Source organism: Meleagris gallopavo, chromosome 6, assembly GCF_905368555.1.
Source record: "Meleagris gallopavo chromosome 6, MGAL_WU_HG_1.1, whole genome shotgun sequence".
In the NCBI taxonomy this organism is placed as follows: domain Eukaryota; kingdom Metazoa; phylum Chordata; class Aves; order Galliformes; family Phasianidae; genus Meleagris; species Meleagris gallopavo.
The window spans coordinates 14114504-14141382 of NC_139409.1; the positions used below are offsets into that span (position 1 = coordinate 14114504).

Consider the following 26879-nt stretch of genomic DNA (forward strand, 5'->3'; position numbering starts at 1 on the left):
GTGTTGGACTCGATGGTCCTTTTCAACCTCTGCAGTTCTGCAAAGTATTTTATGCAAAGATGTAGGCTGTTGTCTTCTTCGTACAAAATCAGTAGTTTGTCAAAACTGAAAGTATTTTGATTTACTGTAAGAAATCTTTTCTACTGTTTACTTTAGTCAGTATTGCTGTACTGGCAGAGAAGTTGGGCAGGGAGTGTGTGTGGAGTATTATGGCCCTCAATATAAAAAGGGAGATCTCTGTTGTTTCTACTTACTGAAACATTCAAAATATCAATGACAACATGTGAATACAAGTATAACTTAATTGCATGGGCAAACACCTATCAATTTCATTTAACAAAGATGACAAATGTTACTTACTTGTTTTTAAAATAATAATTTAAAAAAAAAAAACAACTTGATATATGTTGGCCAAAAAGGAAATGAATTGAGAATGCAGAAAGTTGGAGCTGTTATTTACTCTTTACTTAAATTGCATCTTTTCCAGCTCTTCCTTTTATCTAGCTGTTCTGCAGCAGCCAACTGTGTTGAAGTGCTGAAAGTTTAATCGCTAATTTGTTGACAGCTTTAGATTCATGAGAAGTATTCAGCAACTCTTTTGAGGACTTGCAATATTTTGTGTGTTTTCATTTGCTAACCTTAAATGCCTTGGTCTGCAGTCATTTCCATTTTCAAAGACTATAGAAGTTGAATTCTGGGAATAGATGCATCTCATTGTACCTGTGCTTAATGTCCTTACTTTGTTATGCTAGGCACTATTTAAAAAAAAAAAAAAAAAAAAGGCAGTTTCAGTAGATACATGAAGATGTGAAGGTTTCACTTATTAATGTATTGTTTTATTAATGATTTGTTGTTAATTTAAATCTCTATTAATGTTGTAGCTTCTGGCATCAACTAGAAGGGACCAAGACAATCTGCAAGCTGAGCTGAATCGCCTTCAGGCTGAAAATGATGCCTCTAAAGAGGAAGTGAAAGAGGTGCTACAAGCTCTTGAAGAATTAGCTGTCAATTATGATCAGAAGTCTCAGGAAGTAGAAGATAAGGCGAAGGAATATGAACTGCTTAGTGATGAACTCAATCAAAAATCGGTAGGAAAATGGATTGAATTACTGAGAATCTTCAACATATACATTTTCTTGCCTTAACTGTGTGTCCTTCTTGAAGCCAAAGGTTTTTCTCAAGGAGAAAATGATAGTTTACGTCTAGAGCTTGCTTAATACCAGAACACTCCTGATTTGATAACCTAAATGGCTGATACACTCTTTATATGGCTTTTGTTCTCTCCTTCCTCTCTTTTGCATGAAAATTCAGGAATTCTTTCATGGTGGATGTGTCCTGAAAGATTTCTTCCTGTGTCAAAATTTCTTTATATGTTTAGTGAAACTATCTGTGGAAACTGTTAGTCTTCTCAGTAGCATTCAAAGACTACTGCACTACAGTTTTGGTACTGATGTGTGTTGACAGAACTGAGGGATGGATACAGAAGTAAAATTATGACGTTGTCACTCTGTCTGTTGCAGCAAACCCATGCAGTAACTATCCTTTGGCACCACTGGAATGTTTCTGCTGTGAAACATCAGACTTCTCTTTTAAAGCTGGCAAACAAAGAGCAGACAAGTTTAGAGCATATAGACTGCTGAATTGCAGCTGCTGCAACCACAGCAGTTCAAACTGCAAATCTGCTCTGGAGTAATGGTGCTTACAGACTCCCAGAACTGGGTGCTGTGTTTTGATGTTGCAATATTATTTAATATAAAAGTAGTTCTAAACATACGTATTGTTTATTAAAATGTAATTATTCTTACTGCAGGTTACTTTAGCTAGTATAGATGCAGAGCTTCAAAAACTTAAAGAAATGACTAACCATCAGAAGAAACGAGCAACAGAGATGATGGCCTCCTTACTAAAAGATCTTGCAGAAATAGGAATTGCAGTTGGAAATAATGATGTCAAGGTAAGAATTAGTCAATGCAGTTTTTAGTGCCATGTGTTGCACACATACACTCTGGATGGGTAGGGTAAGGTTTCATAGTACAGTAAAAATAACCACCATAGGAAGCCTTATGTATTAATAAATTCAGAATTAGGTTATTTCTTGCCTTTTCTGTGATTTACCAGGTCCCAAAAAGAAATTGATTATGCAAAGGTGAGAGAGAGCAGGTATGATATTTGAAATAGTGTTTTCATTCATACTGTTATTGGGACCGTGACAGTTTCAAAGGCATTGACTTGGACCTACACTGGCTGCAGGGAGGTTACTTCCCTTAAAAATGGAACATATTTCTGAAATAAAGTATAATTTAGAGGATGACCATAGGACAGGAATTTAAGCAGTGCTGTAAGTGACATATTACCTTTGTGCAAACAGAATAACTCAGGAAAGGGAAATAAAAACAAACAGAAGTAATAATTATTTTCAAGAGTCTAGGTTAGATCAGTTAATGCTTTTTTGTTGTTAACCTGCAGATGCAAGTCGCAAATACCTCAGTCAGATTCATTAGAGTTAAGCTTGTAAGGGATATTAAAGGTTACCTTTTAAGTATGTTACACTTCCAGGTTATTCATTTAAGTTCATTTTGATGCCTGAGTGCTGTGATTACTGGTTTGGGTGAGCGCCAGGATGGTAGGCACTAAGTTGCCTTACCTCATCTTGAATTCTGTTTCTGTACTTAAGCTTTCTAAATGTGATTCCACAATTTTCAGCAGCCTGAGGGAACTGGCATGATAGATGAAGAATTCACAGTTGCAAGGCTGTACATCAGCAAAATGAAATCAGAAGTAAAAACAATGGTAAAACGATGCAAACAGTTGGAAGGCACACAGGCTGAAAGCAATAAGAAAATGGAAGAGAACGAGAAGGAGTTGGCTGCCTGTCAACTCCGTATCTCCCAGGTAAGTGTTTTTTTACAGGACTCAGCTGTATCCTTAGTATTCTCTGAAGTTTGGGTGCTTTTGAGTAATTGTGTGACAGGATGTTAGAATTTCCACAGTATGTTTGCAGCCTGATAGTACTTCTGTAACATTTGTATTAATTACTAGGATCTTTATGTTCTCTGTCATGGGATCATTTACAAATACAGATCTCACAAATCTTGTGCTCTGCTCTAATGTGTCAAGTTTGAAGTGGAAGAGGTAACATAGGCACAGTGATATTGCAGTAGTTCTACATGCACAACTGGCCGTTTTATTGTGGTTGTTACAGAAGATAAGCAATGCAACTTCTAACTACCACCAAAACTGTGATTACATGTGCAGTTCTTAATTTCTTTATTTTGATTTACATACAGATCATCTTTTTTTAATAAGATGATGTGTTTCTATGCAGTTTTCTAAATGCAGTGAGCCTCTTTCTGATCTGATATATTTAATATTCAAACACATCTCTTCTCCCTGCCAAAAAATGTACTTCACTCAATTGAGCAACGTGAATGCAAGGTGTTCTAACAGGCTGTGTTACAGATCTACTTGTGTAGTCATATTCTTCTTAGAGATTCAGTTTGTACCATTTTTATTTTGAGACCAGGTTGCTTGCTTAAAGAAATAAGTACAGTGTGTTTATATAGATGTAATTCCATGATACCTGGTTCTGAAGTAAATGAATATTTTCATTCTACAAGCATGAAGCCAAGATCAAGTCGTTGACTGAGTATCTTCAGAATGTAGAACAGAAAAAGAGGCAACTGGAAGAGTCTGTGGATTCTCTTAATGAAGAACTAGTTCAACTCCGAGCACAAGGTAAGAACAGTTCTTGGTAGTCTGTCCTTCCATCCCCCACCCCAATTGAAATATGTAACAATAAATATGAAATTGGTCAGTCTAGATTGAAGGACAGAGCTATAAGGTAGCTTCTTGCTACTGAATTTACAGAATTAGTCAATGGGAATGCATACTTGTTGTGTTCAACTGCTAAGAGTAGGATTAAAGATGTTAATAATTGTAATTGGTATAAATAGATGTACAACTTCCGTATTTTAAGGAGTGGGAGAGGAGGAAAGGGGAACTACCTTCATCCTCCTTGTGGTAGTCTGCATACCTGGCTGAAAAGTCTTCTCTTTTCTTCCATTTCTAGAAAAAGTCCATGAGATGGAGAAAGAGCACTTAAATAAGGTTCAAACTGCAAATGAAGTCAAGGTAAGCTAATTTGCTTTTTTCTTTTTTTTAAACAGCACAAATTATAACAACTCAAAGCAAGATACATGCTGTTTGTTTTTTTTTTTTTATAACAGCAAGCTGTGGAACAGCAGATTCAGAGCCATCGTGAGACACATCAGAAGCAAATCAGTAGCCTACGAGATGAAGTTGATGCAAAGGAGAAACTTATCACTGAACTCCAAGAGTAAGTGATTACCATCACTTTGGTAACGGCAAATGCCTCTAGATTGTGCAAGTACAGAAGGACGGATGGGAGGATGGGAGGGAAGTGGCAGAGGTTTTTCTTCATATTTCTGTTGCTTTACTGGATGCCGTTTATGATAGATGCACTTGACTGCAACAACATATTAGAAACTAAGGCTTCTGATTATTAGTAACATGAACTGGACTGCAATTTAATGGATTTCTGGATGCTTATCATGACAGTGTGATACAACAAAGGTCTTTTCTGCTTTAACTTAATTTAAATAGATATCAAAGACATATTCCTTTCCCATCCTTTTAAAAATACATCTGATTATTTACTTTGTCTTCAGCCAAAATCAGAAGATGATGCTTGAACAAGAACGTCTTAGAGTTGAGCATGAGAAGTTGAAAGCAACCGATCAGGAGAAAAGTAGAAAACTACATGAGCTCACGTAAGTGATAATCTCATGTAAAACAAGTGTGTGGAGGAACTTTTTTTTTAAACTAGAGATGTGATATGATGATGAAGTTGCTTTCACTGTTTAATAGATACGCTTAATAAAGGGAGGCTCCAGAGCCACTTTGAATTTAATTTTTTAGAACCTTTTTCACTGCCTTAGTATATAAAGCTGGAAGTAAAATCGTGAAGGATGCAAAGATGTCGTAGTTTCATGTGACAAAAGACCTGGTATTTTTCAGTGTTAGTGTGCTATGGGATGGAGCAGTTAACTTCTTGCATGCTGTAAGTCTAGAAGAGACTTGCATTAATATTAGAACAGATCCTTACTCTTTCTAGTTCTTGCGTGGTTTAACTAGTTAGGTAGTTCTGATTTAAACTGTAGAAGTTTCAATGATCAGACTCGATTGATCTGTATGAGTAAGCAATAATCAGCACATGCTTTTTCAGGACTTTTACTGTGAAATACGTTGTTGGTTAAGTTGACTGAAATTTGAATAGTAGTGTGTGAGTCCACCTTATTTATTTCATATACCTCTCACAGTCAGTCACAATAGATTTTCTTGTCATAGAAGATTTAATACCACATGTTTAACCATACCACATGTTTGTTTCATATTTTGCAGGCTAGTAAAAGAAATACATGGCATTGATCTCTTAAAGGGACTTGCTATGTTAGAAGCTTTGCCCTTCCAAGGATCTGCAAGAAACATTAAAATTCATTTGATATTATGTCCTCCTCCTTCAATCCAGTTATTTTCCATTGCACGTCAGAAATGTGCTGGCAAAGGACAGACCAGAATTAGTGCTGATTATTCACATTTTATTGATCTAAATAGTTGTATAAGGTGTCTACAACTACTTTTCCAGTGAGGTCTGGAAAATTGATAGAATGCTGACAGATTCTTTAGCATATTTCATCATCTCAGATGTTTAATCACTTAGTTGCGATCTAGTAATGTAACTGGATGAGGAGAACTTTCAAGAGTGTTAGCAGTGCAGTCACTGCTTTCACATTAAGTAGGAAGACAGGAGCTGTGCAGAGCAGTACTTGTTGGGTTATATTCCTGGAAACAGATTCCGTTGCTTGTGGTGTAAGCTTTGGCAAATGTAGTGGAGGTGAGGTGGTGGAACAAAAAGAGAAAATCCCAAATCCATTGCTAGATACTCAACGCATTCACAGATGATTGAAGAGAAGAGCATTTGCAGAATAAGATTTTCACTGGTGTTACTGAACTTGATTCTGAAAAATCTTCCTTCATTCATTTTATAAATTTATAATTTAGATAGCTGAAAGTACTTGTTTGTATCCTTTCAGTTTTAGGAGCTCTACCTCTTTGTTGTTTGCAGCTTTCTCCCTTGTTCCATGTGAATTTGAGTTGTTGTGTCATCAGTTAGTTATATCCATAATCGTGAGGGCTTCAGCTGAAAAATAGATGTTTTTCATTTGAACCATATGATTTACCATTGTAGTCTCCTTAAAGCATTTCCAGCTTTGTTCAGATGCTTTAAGATGAATTTATTCTCTTTTAGGGTTATGCAGGACAGACGGGAGCAAGCAAGGCAAGATTTAAAGGGCTTGGAAGAGACTGTGGTAAGCTTATCAAAATATGTTCCATAGGAAATTGAATGACTTGTTTTTTTCCTTTAGAAATAATTCTTTTTTTTTTTTTCCTCCTCAACTGCAGGCTAAAGAACTTCAGACTCTCCACAATCTTCGGAAGCTATTTGTTCAGGATCTGGCTACTAGAGTGAAAAAGGTAATGTGGTGCTGTGATGATACTTGGTGTCTCTGGGATTGTTGTGTACATTTCAAACTCAGTTCTAAACTGAAATTGATCTGTGTGTTTTTTCTGGTTTGATTGTAACATGTAAATTCAGATTTGTACTCGGTATCTTTTTTTCCCTTCCCATGCCTTTGTTACTGCAGAGTGCTGAGATTGACTCGGATGATACAGGAGGCAGCGCTGCGCAAAAACAGAAGATTTCTTTCCTTGAGAATAATCTTGAACAGCTTACAAAGGTTCACAAGCAGGTACAATGAGACCTAATTTCAAGTTCAATCAAAAGCAGACAGACTACTTAAGCTGCATTATTATTGGACATGTTGTTCACGAAGTAACTGTTTTGAAAGTATTTTGATGTCTTGAATGTATTTCTTTATATAAAACAGTAGGTTAAAGTTTTCCTATAAAATAATTCAGTGGATACCAGCAAAATAGTTGTTTAAACCAGAGAAGACTGAAGCTGGTGTTAAGAATCAGTGTCTCAATCTGGGGGGATGCCTGCTTGTCCCTGACAGCACGTAGGCTGTGAGTGTCTATGTTGGGTAGCATATTCTTTTACAGTAACAGATGACAATCTTAGTGCTGAGTGCTGAACTACTAGATTTACTGGAAGTTTAAGCACGCTAGGATAGGTGCTGTACTGTACATACTAGACAATATGCCTGTTCAGGGGATTTTGTGTTGGTTGGTTCTACCCATAAAAAGAAACCAAGAAACTAATGGATTCAATTTCTGTAGCTGGTACGTGATAACGCAGATCTTCGCTGTGAGCTTCCAAAACTGGAGAAGCGACTTAGGGCTACAGCTGAAAGAGTTAAAGCTTTGGAGTCTGCACTGAAGGAAGCCAAAGAGAATGCATCTCGTGATCGCAAGCGGTATCAGCAGGAAGTAGACCGTATAAAGGAAGCTGTAAGATCCAAAAATATGGCCAGACGAGGACATTCTGCACAAATTGGTTAGTAAAGAATCTGTTGGCTTCTAAAACTCCCATCTCTCCTGATGCACTCTTTTTCTCTGCGTGTATTTTTCAGCCATAGTTGGATCCACTCACATGAACATGGTGTGTTGTTCTACAAGTTCTGTTGTGGTTAACAGTTGAACTGTGTGTGTGTGTGTGTGTGTGTGTGTGTGTTTTGTTATGTTTTGTATCAAATGGGTCATTTCTGTGATCCATTGTGTAAGCTGGGAAAGTTTTACCTAGAATTCTACTCTGAATGTGTGTTCTGGCTTCTAGAACTAAACAATACACTGAATGCACATCTTAGTTTTATTAACAACATTTCAAGATGTTCAAGAAGCACGTAGATGTGGTGTGGGGTTTAATAGGCATTATTAGTGGTAAGTGTGCAGTTGGACTGGATCTTAAAGGTTTTTTCCAACCTTTATGATTCTAATATGGCGGAACTTGATAAGGCTGTATAGTTCTGTATGAAGTATTAGGAGCTGGTACAGTGCTCAGTGCAAACAGTATTTGCTTATGAAAGCACATAAAGCATGTGAATTGCCTGTCAAAACTGCTTCGTTTTGAGTTCCAAAATATAGCAAGTATTATAATGTGTGCTGGTAAGTAGTGCATAGAGCAGTGTTATTTATGGAGTAACCCATATGCAGAACTGCTAGCAGAGCAGTGTAACTAGTGGTAGGTGTGAGGTGGGCAGTGGGGTAGAATTCTTTACAGGAACATAATGAAACTTAAGTGATGAACTGAGTTCTTCCTGACAAGAGATGGTGCTCTTACAAGGGCATCCATTAGGTGGAGCAGATAGTACATGTGAGGATGATAATTATCAAAACTTTGTTATCTTTAATTCTAGTAGGGACAAAAAAAGGAACACTATTTTTCAGTGCTCAGTACTAATCTGACAAGTTCTGAAAATACCATCTCTTAAATTTGTTTTCATTTAATTCAAAATGCATTCAATTTTTATCATTACTCCTAGGACTCAGTAAAATAAAGCATTAGTAAATTTGGATGTTACAAGTGTTACATACAGACTTGCAAGTCATGTCTGTCTTCATACAGCTAAGCCCATCCGTCCTGGCCAACATCCAGCAGCTTCTCCAACTCATCCAAGTGCAATTCGTGGGGGAGGTGCGTTCACTCAGAACAGCCAGCCGGTTGCAGTGCGCGGAGGTGGAGGACGGCAGGACAAAGTGTAAGTTTGGCTCGAAGGATTTGTTTTAAACGTGCAACTGGACTGCTTTTGTGTTAGCTTCATTGCTGTCCATTCTTCTGCATAAAGTCACGTGAATAGTCATAAACTTTTTTTTGCCCAGAATTTATAGTTAGAAAATCAGTATTTATGTGCATCTGATTAATGCAATTGCTTTTGTTTTGCAACTAACATTTATTGTCCAACAATAATGCTGTACTGGAGTTCTGTTGCAGTAGAGCAAAATAAAAAACAAAAAAAAAATAAAGTCAATAGGATATTGTTACCAGCCACAGCAAATAGCTAATATTTGGGAAGGGAGTGGACATGTCATGTTCTTTTGGCTTGCTAGTATTTCCTTTTGTAGGTCCCTTCAGAAAGCATTGGCCAATAAAATAAAAAAGACCCTATTCTTATACATTGTTTCCTTGCTGTTTTTACCAATTATGTACTGTTTCATGTGTTGGAAATTTGCAGGTGTTTAATGAAAAAAGTAATGTCTCTGTCCGGTAACTTTAAATTTACTAATTAAAATACAGCTATAGTACTTGAAATCAGTATGTGCACTTTTAAAATTGAGGCTACATCTCTAATCTCGTAAGTCATTAAACTGAGTCAGGTGCTCATATGTAAGTTATTCACTGCATTAAGTCTCTTTCATTAACATCTGCACTGTAGTTCGTTTATTGACCACTGAACAGAAAAGCTTTGCTGCTTCCTCTGTCATGGTCCTCACTTCTGAGTGTTCTAATAGGAATATCTTCTAGGAATTCTTAGTTGAGATTATCTGTATCTTCAGTTGGAAAATACTTCCAATATGATTGGGTGATGCTTAACTCCTTGGCCTTTCCTCTGTTGAATGGCTCCAGAGTGGCTTATATTAATCTTGTTTTTGTTCATTTATTGTTGTTAGCTGAATGTCTTTTCAAGTCTTTTACTGTAATGGAGGGAAGAAACTTAGGCTGTAAAACTAGTTAGAACTGTAGAACTGGTTCTGTTCAGTAGTCTTTCTTAAGGTAGAGGATGAAGTGGAATGTAACTTTGTTTGGAATAACATCCTTCAGTGACCAAGGAGCTGGCAATTCATGGATGTTTGATTATTATTTTGGAGTGATGAAGCTTATCTTGCAGCTATTTTGACAGTGAAGGCAGTCTAGTTTAGCTGTCCAATGCAAAAGCATCTGGAGGTGTGATTGACCTAATTTATTTTAGATGCTTTGAACATGTGGATATTCATGGTAAAATAGTGCTGTCTAGATCTGTAAAGAGAGAGAGAGACTACTGAATGTCATATGTCTTTATCAAGTAGCTTAAGTACCCTTATCAGCAATAAGGGACTGAATTTTGAGCTTTTATCTTGCTTTGAAGAAGGAACTTTCACTGTTGGTCGTGGGGAATTTAAGTGGGAGACTTAGCACTTTGACTTTTGGACTATTTGTAGATAATATTTGTGTGTGTGTATATATATTTGTGTGTATATATGTATATATATTTGTAGATAAATCATCAGGGAGAGCAAAATAGATAAGTTTAAACAAACAAACAAAAAAACAACAAAAGAACAACCAAATGACAAAAGAAACCAATGACATAATATGCTCACAGAGTTTCTTTAGGCAGTGGTAAAGCTTTCATAGATATCTTTCAGTGTAGGCCTGTTACCTGTTGCTATATAATAGTGCTGAGTTTAACACTTAAGAGCAGAATAATGGTCTTTTTTTTTTTTTTTTCTTCTAATGAGGGTTAATACTAAGATAGCAGGCATCTGGATTTCTGGTTAGATTAAAACTTCTGGTACAGTAGAAACATTATATGCTGTTTCATATCTGGAGACTGGCATTTAACAAATTATTCTAGGTATTCTCTGTTAAATGAAGAGAGTCAGTCAGTTGTTACTTCCCTACAAAAATCAAACTCCATTAGTGCTAAATAATCTCTTCATTCCCACCTCGTCCTTCCAAAAGAGCAGCAGCTGTTAGGTGGGTAGGTGGTACCCAGACAGGTCTCACTTCCCTGGAAAAGTAGCAATAGCTTTGGGAAATGGAGATGAGATAGGATTGGCTGGATTGTAATGTTTGCGGCTTTGAGTATCTGGTCTTGATAGTATTAGTCAGCTTATCTTGCTGTAAATTTGTATTGGTAACAGCCAGCATTGCTTAAATGCTTTGTGTTGCGTAATTTCTCATTCTAAAGCAGATGTTGTATTAGCATTTATTTAAGTGGTTTAAGAATTGAGCTCTTAAGAGCTGTATAAATAGTGAATGTGTTCTACTGTAAGCGTAAATAGCATGGCTTTTTTGGCTTATCAAGTACAAATCTTTAACTCCTTTATTTTTCTCATTTACAGTTGCTGAAAGGTTAATGCAGCATGAGGAGGATTGGATATCGTATAGAGGGAGTCATTCCATGACAATAATCTCTCCCCTTGGGGACTGTAGGATTATTTTTTGAAAATGTATAAATTATACCTGGCCTGTACAGCTCTCTTCCCTTCTACAAATTCTGCTAACTAATTCCCCCTTCCCCTCCAAACAAACAAACTAGAGTGCAATTTTGGCGTCTTGAAAAATGACATGTTAGTTAAAGTGTAGCTCTGCTCATTACACAGTTTGTCTTTCATGTCTTAAATTTAGTCTGCACTGTGCCAAGCTGAATGTACATTAAGAAAACCTTAGTTCAAATTTTCTAGCTTCTTTCGTGTACATTTTATTGTCTTAGGGAATGTGCAACAGTGTTGAAGTATATTTCCATTTCCATCACTTCACATAACACTACGTGTCCCACTGAACTAGAACGGCACTCTGCATAGCGTTACGGTTTTCTTTTGGAATGCTGCATAGAGCATTGGAACTAAACTTCTTTGTACAGCATAAGAATACTGAAGTGTGCTTACAACAACTGCCATAAGGCACTGCGAGCGCTGCACCACAGAACTAAAGAGTTCAATATGAACGAGGCTGTTTCACTGTTATCTGATTCGATGCCCGTTTATCGGGTGCTTCAGAATTAAATACTGTACAGTACTAAGAGTAAACCGAAGTTTACAAAAAAGACTTTGGCAATGGATTGTCTCATCTGTCCTGTTCCTGATTCTACACACAGTACAGTCTGGTGGAGTGAAAACGTTCTGCTTCATTCTGATGAGCTTGTTTATCCATTTGTCTCTGTCTGTGGCGGTTCACTTTCACTGTTTATAACAGTGAAATGAGCACAATCTAAAATGTAACTCCATATTCCACTGCATACACAGTACTGAACTTTGGGCTAAAATTTTAACTTCCAATTACAGTAAATTTGAGCAATGATTTCAGATACGCCTAATCAAGAGTTCTTAAAATGGATGACTTCTTAAAATGGATGTATCTGGAAGTCCCAGAGATGTGTTTAAAAATAAAAATAAAGCACTACACTGAGTTGTATTTGTAATCCGTTTGTAAGTAGGTATATGAAATGTCCAAAGTAGTAGTTGTTGAATCTTTTTTCTTCTCTTTGCAATAAAGTCCTGTAAAGTGGCTAATGAAATGAAACATGGGTTTTTTTGATTGCTTGGGTTTTTTGAGCTCTGATATTCCCACTGAGCTGAATCTGGGTTTTAAACTCTTCTAGTGTAACTTGCCTAACTTATTCATAGGGTTTAGCCACTGTAATTCTTAGAACAGCTTCTGGATAGTAATTAGTTTTCAGGTCTTTGAGGAAGAAGGAACTGAATGTCATGGAAAGAATTTGCATGGCTTTCCATGCCCAATTAATACCACTTTGAGTGTGAGTTGGAGTTTTCTTGATGGGTATTCCACAATTATTGTGGAGACAGAGATCTGCGGCTGTTCAGACAGCAATTCATGTTCAACTTTTATATAATAAAAAGAGAAAATATTTATATTATGATGGAGTGTAGTCAGACTTTAGACCTTGAACCACTAGTTTTCTATATCTACATTAGTCTGAGTTTTTAATAATTTGATTTTTGAAAGGTTGAGTGCATCGGTCAGAAATGTCACTTGTTTTGGAGTTTTCAGCTTTTAAGGCTTCTGTTGGTGAAGGCTACCCAACACTCCAGACTTGCTTGTTGTTTCAGAGCGTGTTCAAATACAGCACACTGAGGAAAGAAAAGGAACAGCAAACAGTTCACCTGAGATTTCTCATAATGGAAACAGCATTGTCTGTTATTTCTTCATGTTAACTCCAGTTGTTCAGGCTTTCATTTATTGATTTGCAATCGTAAAAGCAAAACCCCACTTTTTTAAAATGCATTCAAATGAAGCAGGATCTTTTTTTTCTCGTGCCTGTGAATGGGGGTTTCATTTCTGTAGGTGATCATCGTGGGTTTTGGTGCTGAAAATTGCTGTATTTAAAAAAATAAATCAATGGTAACTAATCTGTAGCTCAGCGTACGTCACCTTTCTATATTTAAACTTTTTTATTTTAAACCTTTTATGGAGGTTTACCAAGAACTGCCTCTTAAAATGTAAAAAGGAAAAAAAAAAACAGAACAAAAAACCTTTTTGTTTTTAGGTTTGGCTACTGTATGGGGCTGCTGAATCACGGCCTGAACCTCTGATTGATCACCTGAGGTGAGCAATGAGTCAGCCATGGGAGCACAGGTGAAGGCAATTCTCCTGTGCTGCAGGAAGGGGTGGAGCCTGGCTGCACCTCTCCTAGACCCATTTAAGAGCTGACTGCCAGTGGGGAAGGATCTCTTCTGGAAATCCGCTCCACCGGAGTCTATTATGTGAGCCCAGGATAGTGTGTCCTTTTTTTCCTACTTCAGTATAATAATTACATCAGCCAAACTTCTGGATATACTGTATCATCTGTATATTCATTGATTGTACAGCTGTCATAGGTCAGCTGGACAGGACAATTTTTGTAAATTAATCTTCAGTCTCTACAGGGAATGTTCAGCACTGCTATTTAAACTTGCAGTCTTTGAATGGTTCTTATTTTTACGTTCCTCTAGATCACATTTTTTACAGGATGGTTTAGGATAGGAACTTGGTGAAATAATATTTATTTCAGGCGAATGACTAAATTATTTGCATAGCTTAAATGCTGACTCACTGCTGTGTGTAATTCTAAATTTGACATGAGAGGACAATTCTACCTGTGGAATAAGATGATTTAACTTCAGTACACTTAAGATGCATTAAAACAATTGGTTTGGGGAAGACGCCATATAGTTTTAACTTGCATGCTGTAAATGTATTTGTCTTTAAATAAAGAGAAGAAAAATCTTTGAACTTTGTGCGTTTATTGTATCTACACCTGTATGTCAAAGGGTCAGGGTGTATTTTTTTTTTTTTACTTTACAGGTTTCCTGGCCAGTTATGTAATCTGTGATCATGTCCCTAGCCTTTTGTTCCACTGTTTGCAAGTTTTTCTTATGCCCCACCGTAAATGTTTGATCTTGGGCTTCAAATGATTGTTCATGATTGAAAAACAAAAAAACCCTACAGTGAATGCCTTGTGAAAGAAATTTCTGGGAGCAGAAGGCAGTAGGGGTAGACATGTCCTTAGTTTGGGCTTATTGGCAATCGGGGAACCATTGCTCTTGGATTATATGTGTTCCTCAAAATAAAGCCTTGTGTGGAAACAAATTGGAGATGTGGGCAAATGATGTGTATTCTGATCAAGTTCTGAGCAAGTGGAAGTGAAATTTTAAAGACTTTTAAGGATGAAGATGTGCCTCATTAAAAACAGCCAGATGCAATGCTTCCCCTCATTATCTTCTCACAGTGTGCACACTTGGGCTTTCTGCACTCTGCTGTGGGCTGTCTCTCTGCTGGTGCTTGCAGTGCTGGGAGTGTCTTCCAAATCCATGTGGACTTGTCCTCCTTTCCTGTAGAAAAGAGCTGCTCCTGTCTATGTGCTTCAAGAATGTCTTGTTTTCAACTTGGTATCTGGTGGCTGCTCATTCCTTTGAGAGCTCAATCCCTTTCTAATGTTTTGTAGACCTCTTATCTCTCTGGTGGGTGTTCTCTCCTTGAAGGCTAATTTTTCTTTTACTGTAATTTATGACACTTGTTCCTGCTTTTGGTGTGTGCTACTGAACTGATATAATTTACATGGAAGCTCTATTATCACCTGCAGGGTGATTTTCCTGGAAAAACTTGCAGCTAAATTTGTAGAGCTAATATATTTCAAACGTATAGAAGCACGCGCAAGAGTTCTAGATTTAACTGTGCTGATACATCGAAGATGATCTCAGAAAAGACACTGTCTGTAAAGCTGCGCAGGACTGAGCTAATCCTATACTATCGAAGATTTGATAGTGCCTTCTGTTGAAGGACGGCAGTTCGGTCACCCTGGCACAGTGCTTGATCCAGGTGTGTGCTACGGCTGAGCAACTCGAACCACTTCCGTTGCAGCTGAAGGCCAAGGGATTCCTAACCCGCTTCTGGGGCTGCCTCGCTAACTGGGAGGCCGGGGCTGTGAGGGAGCGCAGCGGAGCTGCCGCCCCGCGGAGGCCGGGCTGAACGCGGCGGTCCGTTAGCCAACCATCCGCTCTGCCCTCGGCGTGAACCTCATTTCTGCTTTCGTCGGAAATCCACACCTCTCGCGTGGGACGCGGAGCCGCCGCTTCCCTCAGGGCCCGGCACGAGGCTGGAAGCCGAGGGAGCGGCAGCCCGGGCCGCCAGGGGACGCGCGGTGTCTGGCTGCGGAGCGCTCGCTTGAGAGCGCGGGGCTGCCGAAGCGCCTCGAGAATGAGCGTCCTTCCTTTTGCTTTTGCTTCCCCCTCCCACAGAAGCTGCGTTTCTCTCGTTGCCCACGCCTCCTCCCGGGTCGCGGCCGCCCCGGGGCCTCCGCCGCACAGCGCAGAGAAGTCCCGGAGGCGCGGAGCCGCTTAGAGCCACCCAAACCTGCGCGATCCGTGCTTAGCCTGGCTTCTATTCATCTAACTCTGCTGCTGTCACGCGGGTCAAGCTGTTTGTCGCTAAGGAACGCTCCAGGAGCAGCGTGCACCGTTCAGTGCTGTTACTGGAAAACTTTTCAACCTCACAGAGTCGCACAGAACTGAATCTTGACCTTAAAATACTGTGAGAAGCTACGTATGGTGTTTCTTAATGTTCTTCTGGGCGTTGTATGCTCTTTATTTAAGCAGGTTTTTTCTTGCAGGAAGATACTTGGAAATGTCACAAAATTTGGGATCTTTTTGAACTGTAAAACTGCGATGCAAGATGCAGAAAGTCAGAGCTCCCCTTGGCGCTGTGAGTCACTGTCAAATGCACTCACAGGTGATGCTCAGAAACATTTCAGTGTTTTTCTCCCATCTCCACTGATCCAGGAGAGAGGCAGGAGGAGTCATTCCTGGTGAGAAATGGATTTTTCCCCCCACGCTCGTTATTTTAGAGGACTGTCAGTTTCCCTTGGCAGCCTGTACAATGGGCTGTGTAATAAATGTAGATAGCATTAAATTAATGTTTCATTCCCAGGGTGACAAACAGCAGCATCCAGTTCCAGCGCAGGATAGGTCAATGACAACGTGGCAGCAAATGAGCCCTTCTGTTATGGGCTCATCAGGGATGCAGAGCACATGACTTGCACTAAAATGATCCACGTAGCTCCAGTTGAGTTTATTAACCTGGAGACACACTGGTGAAAATGAGCTGGGGAGCAGGAACATGCATAACAAATGAACTTAGCACATGAAAATAGGCATATATTTTAATAAAATATTGCCTTCTAGTTTTCACCCAGCTGAGCTGTAACCGGAAGCTGTCAGGAGAGAACTGTATCCCCCTGAGTGCAGGGGCAGGAGTGTGTGTGCAGGTGAACAAGAGGGTACGTAGTCAGTGGAGCCGGCAGAGATCAGGCCTTTGTAGCTGCTAGTGGAGCAGTGACCCGCAGCTTGGCTGTGTTGGATTCTTTGGTCAGACAGATCCCTGCCTCGGCTCCTTCGGCAACATGGGACAAGGCAGGGCTGTGCAGAGCCAGAGGAGTTTGGGAACTGTTGGGAAAAAGAGCTTGTATAGACACAGCACGCAGAGGCACTTGGGGGTGGTTGAAGACAGGAGAGTACCCTGAGCCCTTCAGACCCTGCCAGGCTGCTGCAAGGGCAGGCCTGGCTCTGAGGTTCCCCCTCCACTTTTCCTTGGCTGTATTTCTCCCCTTCTGTTGGACACAGATCAACTATGGCTGGTGATGGGATCTCATCAGTCCCAACAGTAACACAACCTTTCTTTAGGTTTTATGATATACATAGGTAGCTACTCGGGAGGGAACAAGATATCAAGATCTTGAGACTACCTGTGAGTAAGGAGAGACATGCAGGACAGGGAATTCAGCCTTCTCTATCTCACCTTGCCCCACGGTTCTGTTCTGCAGGTCAACAGTGTGTTGGGAAAGTGGGGACAGACAGGGTTCTTCCCTTTCTGCTCAGCTGCGTGCTGTGTAGTTCTGAGAAGCTGCTTCCTAGCGCCTGCTCCCAAGGAGAGCCACACCTCTGCTTCTGCTGGGGATAAAGGCTTGTGGATGCTAGCTGCTGTTTTGCTTCTCATCTGATTAGATCAAAAGCATCTCGTTTCTGTCCCTTGGAATGATTCTGAAGATTCTCATCATACTTCTTTCCCTTTTTAAAATATTATTATTAATGAAAGATCTTGGAGCCACATCTGGAATGTTTTATTGATCATAATCTCATGGCTCGGAGCTGATCTTGGTAGCTATAGAAACAGAACTTTTTTTCTAATGTCGCCATAACTGCACACAGAGTAAGGAGGAGCAGGCCATTTAAATTGCTGAGCAGCTAATAAGTCCTCTTTCTGTAACTGGTTTAGAGCTTTCTAATTTTATGCACTGAATAATAAATAGGGACAAAATCTTCTAACAGCCATCCATGCTGTGGGAGAGGGTAACGTAAGTGCACGTTGCAGTGTCTCATGAGTCCTTTCTGCTGAGCGTGGTGCTCCCTTCCTCTGCTGGGCTGCAAACGTGGAGGATGAGCACATGGACCCTGTGTGTTGGGCAGAGCTGCTGCTGGGGGGGCTGCTGGAGCAGTTTCTGAAGGATAGGCTTGATGTATGGAGCCGTGCTGGAGATGTGCTTGGAGAGCTGCAGCCTGTGGGAATCCCATGCAGGGTGGGTTTTGGAAGGATGGTGACCATGAGAGAGGCCCCACACGGAGCGGAGTGACCGTGGAGGAGTGACAGAGATGAAGAGTTGTGGACTGACTGCAGACCCCCTTCCCCTGCACCGCCTGGGGGGAGGAGGTGGCAGAGGATGGGGGGGGAAGGTGGCTTCAGTTTGCTTTAGTTTGCTTTAGTTCTCAGTGCTCTGTTCTGTTAGCAACAGGCAATAAATTACATTATTCTCCTTTGTGCTGAGTCTGTTCTGCCCATGACAGTAATTGATGAGCGATCTCCTTGTCCTTACCTTAACCTATGAGCTTTTTTCACCATATTTTCTTCCCCTATTGTGTTGAGATGGGGGAGTGCAGGAGAGGTGTGATGGAGCCCTTAGGAAGTGTTGCAGACCATAGGCCAAGAAAATCAGTAGTATTGTGTCATAGAATCACGTCAGGCTCCTGCTGAGCTTATTGGATGCCTCCCACAATGGGCCCATGTTGTTGTTAGTGAAATCAAGCTGGCAGCTGGAACACAAATCACCCAGGGGCACCGCTGCTCTAACTACACCCAGTCATCAGCTATTTGGCCATCACTTCCATATACAGAATTATAGAATCATTATGGTTGGAGAAGACCTCTAAATCCAACCATCAACCCATTGCCACCACTCCCATGTCCCTCAGTGCCACATCCACACTGTTCTTAAACACTTCCAGGGATGGTGACTCCACCACCTCCCTGAGCAGCCTGTGCCAGTGCCTCACTACTCTTCCTAAAAATATTTTTTCCTAATGTAATCCTCGGAGACCCACTGACTGGTATATGGCTTTCCCTGCAGGTGTCTGTTCCACCCAAGAAGGTCCATCACAACACCCCAAGAACCATTTATTATTACTATTACATTGAGTCTCCTTCTACCCTAGCAGAGTGTTGTGGGCAGGCATAAGTGTTGGGGAGAAAGCAGCTTGGCCAGCAGTGCTTTCCCACACGAATGGGAAAGGTGCTCAGGTGTGTGGGTCCCCACAGGGACTTTAAGTGAGAACAAGGTGAGGACTGTTCCTGGCAAAGGGGAGAGGGTGGGAGATGCTCTGCTCCCAGTTCAGTGGCAAGGGAAACTTAAGGGGACCTTATATAGAGAAGTAGTGTTTGGCTGGAAGGAAGAAAACCACTAAGCCAAGGGTAGAAATAGCAGCAAAGAAAACAAAGCCCAGCACCAAAGTGAACCAAAACAGAAAGTCATGACTCATGCATGGGTCTGCAGAGAGGATTCCCTGCTCCCACTTCCTTTATGCCATCAGTGAGTGGAAAAACCGCCCTGTTTGGTTTTGTTTTGTTTTTAAAGACAGGTTTAGAAGGAGTGTTTGCAAAGAGTCTTTGACACCTCAGGTGGGGTGGGCTGGGATCTCACCATGCTGACTTCTGCTCCTGCGAGCAGTACCTGCCTTGTGCAGCCATTGGGTGACTGGGGTGCAATGAACACCAGCCTGAGTCACATACCACAGGTGTCTGTGACTAGCCTGCATTCATGGCCAGCCACGTGTGTGGGATTGATTTCTAGGCTTGGAGCCTGAAACTGATAGAGAGGAAAGAGAGCAGGGCGGTGCATTTACCAGAGGAGTTTGGTTCACGTTCATATATGTATTTCTGACCGAGTCATTTGTATTTGACACTGTGAGTGCTCACTCACACATTCACCAGCAAACATTCAGTAATGTTAGACAGAAGTTGGCTGCTGTATAAAACCCCAAATAACTCAAGCTCTGAGTGAGCACTAGGCAGCATTTATCCAGGTTCTACATGCGCAGGTTTAGCTCTACTTATATCACTGTAGACATACATCAGTGTGGATGTACAATTGCATTTCTTATTCTTTGAGACTGCCCAGCTGACCCTTTGGGGCAGAAGCAGCCCTGCAGGTGCCCTCTGGCCGAGAGGGCCCAGTCCAGGGTGGGCAATCAGTGCACAGCATCAGTATGGCCAGACGTCTTGTCTGACCTCTGACTTCTTTGAAAAGAGAAACGTCGCTCCATATTGACTCACCCTGCAGTGAGACTCATGCTTTCCAAACAGCTGCAGGTTTCTCCCACCCTCTAAAATATTATTGTGGGGGAGTGATGTGGAGTATGTTCCCTTCTGAAATGTTATTTTCATTTGATGTGTGTGGTAATGGGTGTGCAATACTGTCACTGAGATTACCCAAGAATGTCACATGCTGGAGAGACTCTGTACCATTTGTTTCTATAATGGTGCTTTGTGATATTACAAATTTTAGGCGATCTCTTTGTTCAAAGTGAAAAGCAAACAAGCCAATATTGGGAAAGTTTTGTTTGTGGTGGGGAAAACAGTTCCTGGGAGAAAACGTATTTATTGCTCTCTGTTCATGAAACTCTTCACAGAGGTCAGAACTTTTTCTGTTTAAAGATCACATATGTTGGTACAGAAAGATTTTCTGAAATCATAGAATCATAGTTACACATAATGGCTTGGGCTGAAAGGGATATTAAAGACCATCATTTCCATCCCCGTGCTGTGGGCAGGGTTCCCACCCAGCAGCTCAGGCTGCCCAGTGTCCCATTCAATCCGGCCTTGGGTGTCTCCACAGATGGGTCACACACAGCTTCTCTGGGTAGCAGTGCTAGGGGCCTCACTGCCCTCTGAGTAAAGAATTTCCTCCTAAAACCTAGCCTAAATCTCCTTCTTTTAGTTTAAAACCATTCTTCATACATTAGCAGCAGAGATAGAGTACTTTATTAATTAGATATTAAATAATTAATGCTAATAACCAGCTCAGATCTGGTGGAGGCCGTAGGGCAGCAGGGCCGTGTTTAGACGGGAGCACTTTGCTCTGTGTCTGCCTGTTAAGCTGCTTTCCTGGGAGCTCAAGACGAACTTGAGTCCACTCAGTCCCGGCATGCAGCTTTGCCTCTGCTTGTGGAGGCCTCTCACCGCCTGTCTCTCCCTGAGCAGAGGGGCAGGCACCCTCCTGTCCTATATTACTAATATATATTCTTGCTATACAATATATTATGTAATGTGCATTATTACTATTACACTCACCGACTAGCTGGCCCGGTGTGGAGGCAGTGGCTGCTGGGGCTCTGTGCCAGAGCAACATCAGCACGTGCCTGCCGTCTCACCCACTGTGGCCCACCCCTTGTGAAATGGAGCGGCGTGCTCACAGCCCTGCTTTGCCAGGCAGGCCTCCAGGCTGGGTGGTGCCCAGGAAGGTGTGAGGTTAGCAAGGCTGGGGGTGAAACCTTCTCTTTTGGCAGAAGTGCGGGTGAATTTCACTCCCGCAGTGGATACCGGCCCTGGCCTGCTTGCTGCCTCAGATTCCTGTAACATCACACCTCTTGGATGATGGAGTTGGACGTGGCAAGTATGTGGCACATTCCTGTTGGCCTGTGTGCGTGAGCAGGAGGAAGCACAGCAGCAATTAGTCGCAGCTTTGGAATTGGAATGCACCATTATTGCTATTTCACATGCCAAGAGTCAGCCGTGCAATGAGAGGGTTGTGACAGTAATTAGGAAATGCAGTTTTACAGAATTTGCTATTCCCCAAATCCTGCTTGTACAAACAATCCCCAAGCAATTATAATCCATGGCACATAATCAGGCAGAGGGACGGTTCACATCTCTCTGTAACTCTCTGGCAACTCGATCTTCAAAGAGAACGAAATTCACCCACACTGGAGCATGTCTGTGGGTGACCAAGTCAGTGCTGAGCCCAAGTCAGAGCAGTCATTTTTCTGCAGAATTCAAGCACTAAACACTGCAGGTCTTCTTGCCCACTCTTCCTGGCCTGAAATCTCTCTTTGCTTTGCCATGCTGGAGAGACAGCCTGGCTGCTTCACTAAACCAATTGTTCATGCTCTATGAGCCAATTTAACAGATTCTAGAGCTTTTATCCTACTCCTTTGAGGAACATCTGAGGCTTGCCTGTGCCACCAGAGCTGTGCATGCAGGACTGACCTGCCTGGCCACACCAGCTGTCTGTGAGGAGGAGACACTGTGGCAGAAATCACCAGGTCATACAGCTTGTCTGTGGGTTTCCTGCTTTTCTCAGCTCACATCCAAAACAGTGATCCCTATCTGAGGCACCAGAGCGACGACTAAGCTCGTGTGAGCCACCCACCAGCAGTGTTTGCCATTGTAAAAGCCATCCCTGAGATGCCTGGCTGCTACCACCAACTCTGAACTCTGATCCCATTGAAGGCTTTGGGTATCACCAGGACACTGCCAGATGGGCTCAACTTGGGAAGAAAGCTGGCATTTCCCTATGTTGGTTTATTCTCAGGCATAATGTGTGCAGGTGGTTGAAGCATCTTCATCTTTGCTTGAGAAATTATTTCCCACTGTTATCAAATAATTCATCACGGAAGCAAATGCAGTCACCTTTGAAGTATTAAACCTGCCTTTACGTCAATATCTATGGTTTCATCAGTGTGTTTTTTTAATGAATTTGTAGAACAATAGAGTATACCAAGTTGAAAGGGACAAATCAGAGGAAAAAGCACAGCTGAAAGGAGTACTTAATGTATGGTATAGTACAAGTGTTGGTAGCTAAAGCCTGGATTCATATCTGGGGGTATCATCTAATAGTGAAAGACCACTAAGGGTTCACATCACACCAGATAGGGTTACTGTGGCTTGAAAATGAGGTCAGAGTGAGTCGTGTTTCTTTTATATTAAAAATCCTTTGTTCACTAAAATCATTCATCTGATCCAGAGAACTCTTTTTTTCTACATTTATTCTCAAAAAGGAAAAATGGATTCCTACACAAATCTATACCAACATCAGTGCCTCACACAGCTGCAGGGGGAAAAGGCAGGTTGCATTTTCCTGTCCCCCTGTGGAAGCTTAGATCCATAACTCAATATACCTGTGAGTAGCTCACTTCTGCTTCTGTAACTGCACAGGTCAGTGGGACCCAGGACCACACAGGACATGCGGGATTGTGTGCTTCAGGGTTTGCCCTGGGTTTGGCCAGCCCAGAGGGAGTGGGAGTGGATGTGGGCCACTGGTGCCACTGGAGGGGGGGTCCTGGGGTGCACAACCCCAGCATCACTGCTGGAGAAGATGGAAACAATGAATTTAACACACGTGGGGCCAGAGGCGGGAGCCTTTGGGCAGGTGGAGACCATGTGCAAGAGACAGCAGTGAGACAAAATGTTTTCCAAGCAAAGATCTAATTAAGGATTAGCAAGACTGATCCTGCTGCACAGTGTAATTAGGAGATTACTGCCTGGCATGGATTAAACTCAACAGAAAAATCTCTGTCCTGCTGTATAAAGTATTTCGGGTTTGGGAATAGAAATGTGTTAAGTAAAAGTTCTTCCCTGCTGTAACACTGTGTCCTGCATCAGCCTTTTGCTGCTAAAGTGGTGTGAGGTTCTCCTGATGCTGAGTGAATTGAAACCTGTGTGGTCTCCTGGTTTGGAGGCAGAGAAACTCCAATAAGAGGTGACCATGGTCCCACAGCAGGTGACTGCAGTTCCAGCAGGAGGTGACTGTGGCCCCACAGGCTGCTGCCTCATCCTGCAGGGAGGTGGTTGCAGCCTGGCCTGGCATCAAGGGAGGAACCACCTGTATCCAGCTGGGGTGGATCCAACAGACCAAGCCAACCACTTCATTGGCTGAGCACCGATACCACTATGAGAATCAGCCACGGTGGTTAAACCCTCCCACTTGCTACCCCAAAGCATTTCTAAATCCATTAACTCAAAGTTAAACCAAAGTGCAGCTCTAAGTAGAATAGCAGCAGGGGAGGTGGCTTGGAGAGGAACAGGCTGCCCAGAGGCAGTGGGGTCTCTCCTTGGAGATGTTCAGATGCTGCCTGGGCATGAGCCTGGGCTCTCAGCTCTGGGTGTCCCTGCTTGAGGAGCCATATGGACCCAGATGTCCAGTTCTACTTCAGCCATGCCGTGATTTTGTCATTCATCCTCACCAAATTCAATAGTGGATCAAGCAGTGAGACCAATGCCGTCAGGCAGCCGCAGTGCTTTGTGTTTCACCCACAGCTGCAGCTTCACAGCACAGCAGCGAAGGGAATGGGGAAGTTCTGCGCACTGCTGCAGCTCCCATCCCTTCACCACATTTCCTTGCCATGCAATAGGGCTGCAACAGCAAGGCTATGGGGCTCCCACAGCATCACCTTCTCTCCCCATACTGCTTTTTTCTTTTATTTACTCTAAATTCTACAGCATAGGATCCACCTGCTCACTGTGCTATACCTGCTGCTTGCTCACAGCAGTACAGACTGTAGTGCTAACAATTTTGAATATCTCTATGAGCTCCTGACATACCCTCCAGCACACAGGCAGATAATAAAGCACCAATCTGCATTTTAGAGCCAACTAAGAATAATAGATCTATGGATGAATTTATTATCACCAAAAAATATGACAAAATCCCATTGTGGCAAGGCTCAGCAGAACCCATTTCTTCTTTCAGTTTCTGAATCTCAAAAATCAATGTAGATCTTCAGTGCCCATCACACGTAAGTGTCAGATAATAACAGAACACCTTGAGTAAATCAAAGGCTCTTTTGCTTTGGGGAGCATTGATTTTAAGCAGCTGATTTGTCTTACTCTTGCTGTGCAATCACAGGGTCAAAAATTGCAGAATTCACAGAAAATAGACAGTCATCAGCACGTCATCTTGTCAGACTTATCTGTCTGGGGACGTATACCTGTCAGATTCCCTCAGCCTCAGAAGCTGATTGGGGCACTGTCTGTGTCCAAGCAATTTTACTGAGCCTGCCAGCATTCACATCAACCGAATATTCTGAATATTAGACTGAGGATGTTCAAACATGATTTTGATCAATCCATTTTCTTTTAAGGTATCATCCAGAATTATTTTGCAGTTTTACCTGTAATATGAACAAAACGTTTGTGATACATCATAAGCTTGTCTAGTAATGTCAGTTGTCTCCCATCACGCTGTATTTTCTTTGGTTAAGATCATTGCTTCCTTGGATGCCCTACTCAGCCTTTTGCTGTCTGACAGCCCAATCAAAAAGTTGTATGAAGCTGAAAGTAACTGAAGACTTTAAACCTAGAAAAAGTAACCTGCTTGCTTCTATAAAAGGACCTATTTCTGGGATATGAACTGTCTGTGGCACATAGTCAGGAAAAAAAGGTAATACAGCAAATTGAAGCTATCATTTCACCTTCCAGTACGAGATTAATTAATTTTCCTCTGACAGTTATATCAGTATAGACAGTTATGTTGAGCTTCAACATAAAGGTGCATGACACAAGAACATAAAACTCCTTTTAAAAGTATATGTTGGTAGTCATCTGCTTGGGATGTTACGAGGCCTTTTTTCACATTTTTCTTTGTAGGACCATGGGATGGTTTGTCAGAGGCCACAAAGAGGCAACACCAGTGCTGCTGCTGGAGCCCAGCAGCCCTGGGGATCAAAGCCCATCCCCATTTCCAGAGTGCATCCTCATTTCTACAGCACTCTTTTGTTTTTGAAAGATGTTGAAGATGTTATTACTCATAAAAGATCTGGTTGCTTAGGAGAATTTTAAATGAGAGTCTTCTCATTGTGCTTGAAATTAATTTATATCTGGAAGGAAAAAAGTCTGGTAGAAGCATAGTATCGTTAAGGTTGGAAAACACCCCTAAGACCATCATGTCCAACCATCAACCCAACATCATGCACACTAACTGTGCCACTCAGTGCCACATCCACACGGTTCTTGAACATTTCAGGGACGGCGACTCCACCACCTCCCTGGGCAGCCTGTGCCAGTGCCTCATCACTTTTTCTGAGAAGAAATTTTTCCTAATATTCAGCCTGCCTTCTTATACATCTAACTGAATACCCTCAAATGATCCGTATCTAAGAGAAAGCCTCCCAGCTGCAGAACAGCCTCGCTCCATGTGATAACCTGGTCACTGCAGCACGGAAGTGGCTTTATGATTCTCTCAGAGCCATGGGGGCAACCCATGCCCAGGAAAGCCCTGAAGGTGCCACTTTGTGCTGCCATAAACCCCACTCCCAGCTCACCCCCTGGGTTGCTTGGTTCCACTGAAGCATGTGAAAGTGAAGCATTCACATTTCGCAGCTGTGTTGATACCGGCCAGTGCCTGCTGTTAACAATTTATGTGGCTTGACTCCATTTTCAGGAATTGGGGTGAGGTTATCTGGCAGTCTATCACGTTTTTCCAGCAGATGGCAATAATCCACAGTGGACAGCAATGGGGCTGCTGGGCAAGGCTGGAGAGAGAGAGCCCATGAATAATAGATGGCTAGCATCCATCCAGCCAGCCAGTGAGCATATACACAGGAGAGGGGAAGAGTACATAATTCATTAGTAATTGCTTTGGGGGAAATTTTAAATAAGGAGGAGAGACAAGTCGCACATTGTCTTTGTTTCTTTTCTAGGCTGTAAGAGCTGGGAGTGTGCCGAAAGCATGGTGAGAGCTGGGGTGTGCCTCCAGGACAGAATGCTGCTGCTACCTTGTTCCCAGCAACTGGAAGCTCTGCTGAGGGATTCCTGTCCTGTGATTCACTGCTGATCATCCTGTTCACTTTGCAAACCATCTACTTAATGCCAGATTGTTCTTTGTCACAACAAATAGAGACCTATTTACCTGCTTTGTGCTTCTCTGGAATAAACAAGGAACAAAGAGGGTATACCACAGACTGACTAACCTGCAGCCTATACATTATTATTATTTCCTTGGCAATAAAGTGTGTTGGTGTCCTGAAGCAATGATTTTATGTGATAAACCCATACTCCGTATAAGACGAATTCAGTTTCTGAAAATCTCACTGGCTTTACATAGGGCCACACAAACAGAGACACGCGGTGCAGGAGCTTGTGCCAAAATCCCTTCTCTAAAAGCTAAAGCATTCAAGTTCTTTAGGAGGCGACCTGCCCTGGTTTCTTATTCACTGCGGGAGGTCCAGCAGTCCAGTTCATGCTGTAAAACCAGGGGGTTTACAGCCCTTGCAGTTCTACCTGTGCAAGGCTCCTTTGTTTCCTGCTCCTGCACTCGGGGCTGCGGCAGAAGGTTCTGGTAATGAGTGCCTCTTCTGTGTGAAAAATGGTCTCTGTTTCT

At 41.9% G+C, this 26879-nt stretch overlaps 1 protein-coding gene across 3 annotated transcripts in view; it reads left to right on the forward strand.

Moving 5' to 3' along the window:
- The window catches only part of KIF5B (kinesin family member 5B), a 45102-nt gene extending 18576 nt beyond the window's left edge, over positions 1-26526 (forward strand). Inside the window, exons 14-26 of one of the 3 annotated variants that reach the window (XM_085227096.1) lie at positions 882-1088; positions 1811-1954; positions 2704-2892; positions 3618-3735; positions 4070-4131; positions 4227-4336; positions 4689-4790; positions 6329-6389; positions 6484-6555; positions 6726-6830; positions 7321-7537; positions 8606-8738; positions 26200-26526. In XM_085227096.1, the coding sequence (XP_085083222.1) occupies positions 882-1088; positions 1811-1954; positions 2704-2892; positions 3618-3735; positions 4070-4131; positions 4227-4336; positions 4689-4790; positions 6329-6389; positions 6484-6555; positions 6726-6830; positions 7321-7537; positions 8606-8738; positions 26200-26206 (1527 nt within the window). In that variant the 3' untranslated portion in view covers positions 26207-26526. Of the gene's footprint in view, positions 1-881; positions 1089-1810; positions 1955-2703; positions 2893-3617; positions 3736-4069; positions 4132-4226; positions 4337-4688; positions 4791-6328; positions 6390-6483; positions 6556-6725; positions 6831-7320; positions 7538-8605; positions 8739-11082; positions 13973-26199 lie in introns of those variants that run through there. The other 2 variants (XM_085227097.1, XM_085227095.1) reach the window with 2 other exon arrangements.
- The last annotated feature ends 353 nt before the right edge of the window (positions 26527-26879 follow it).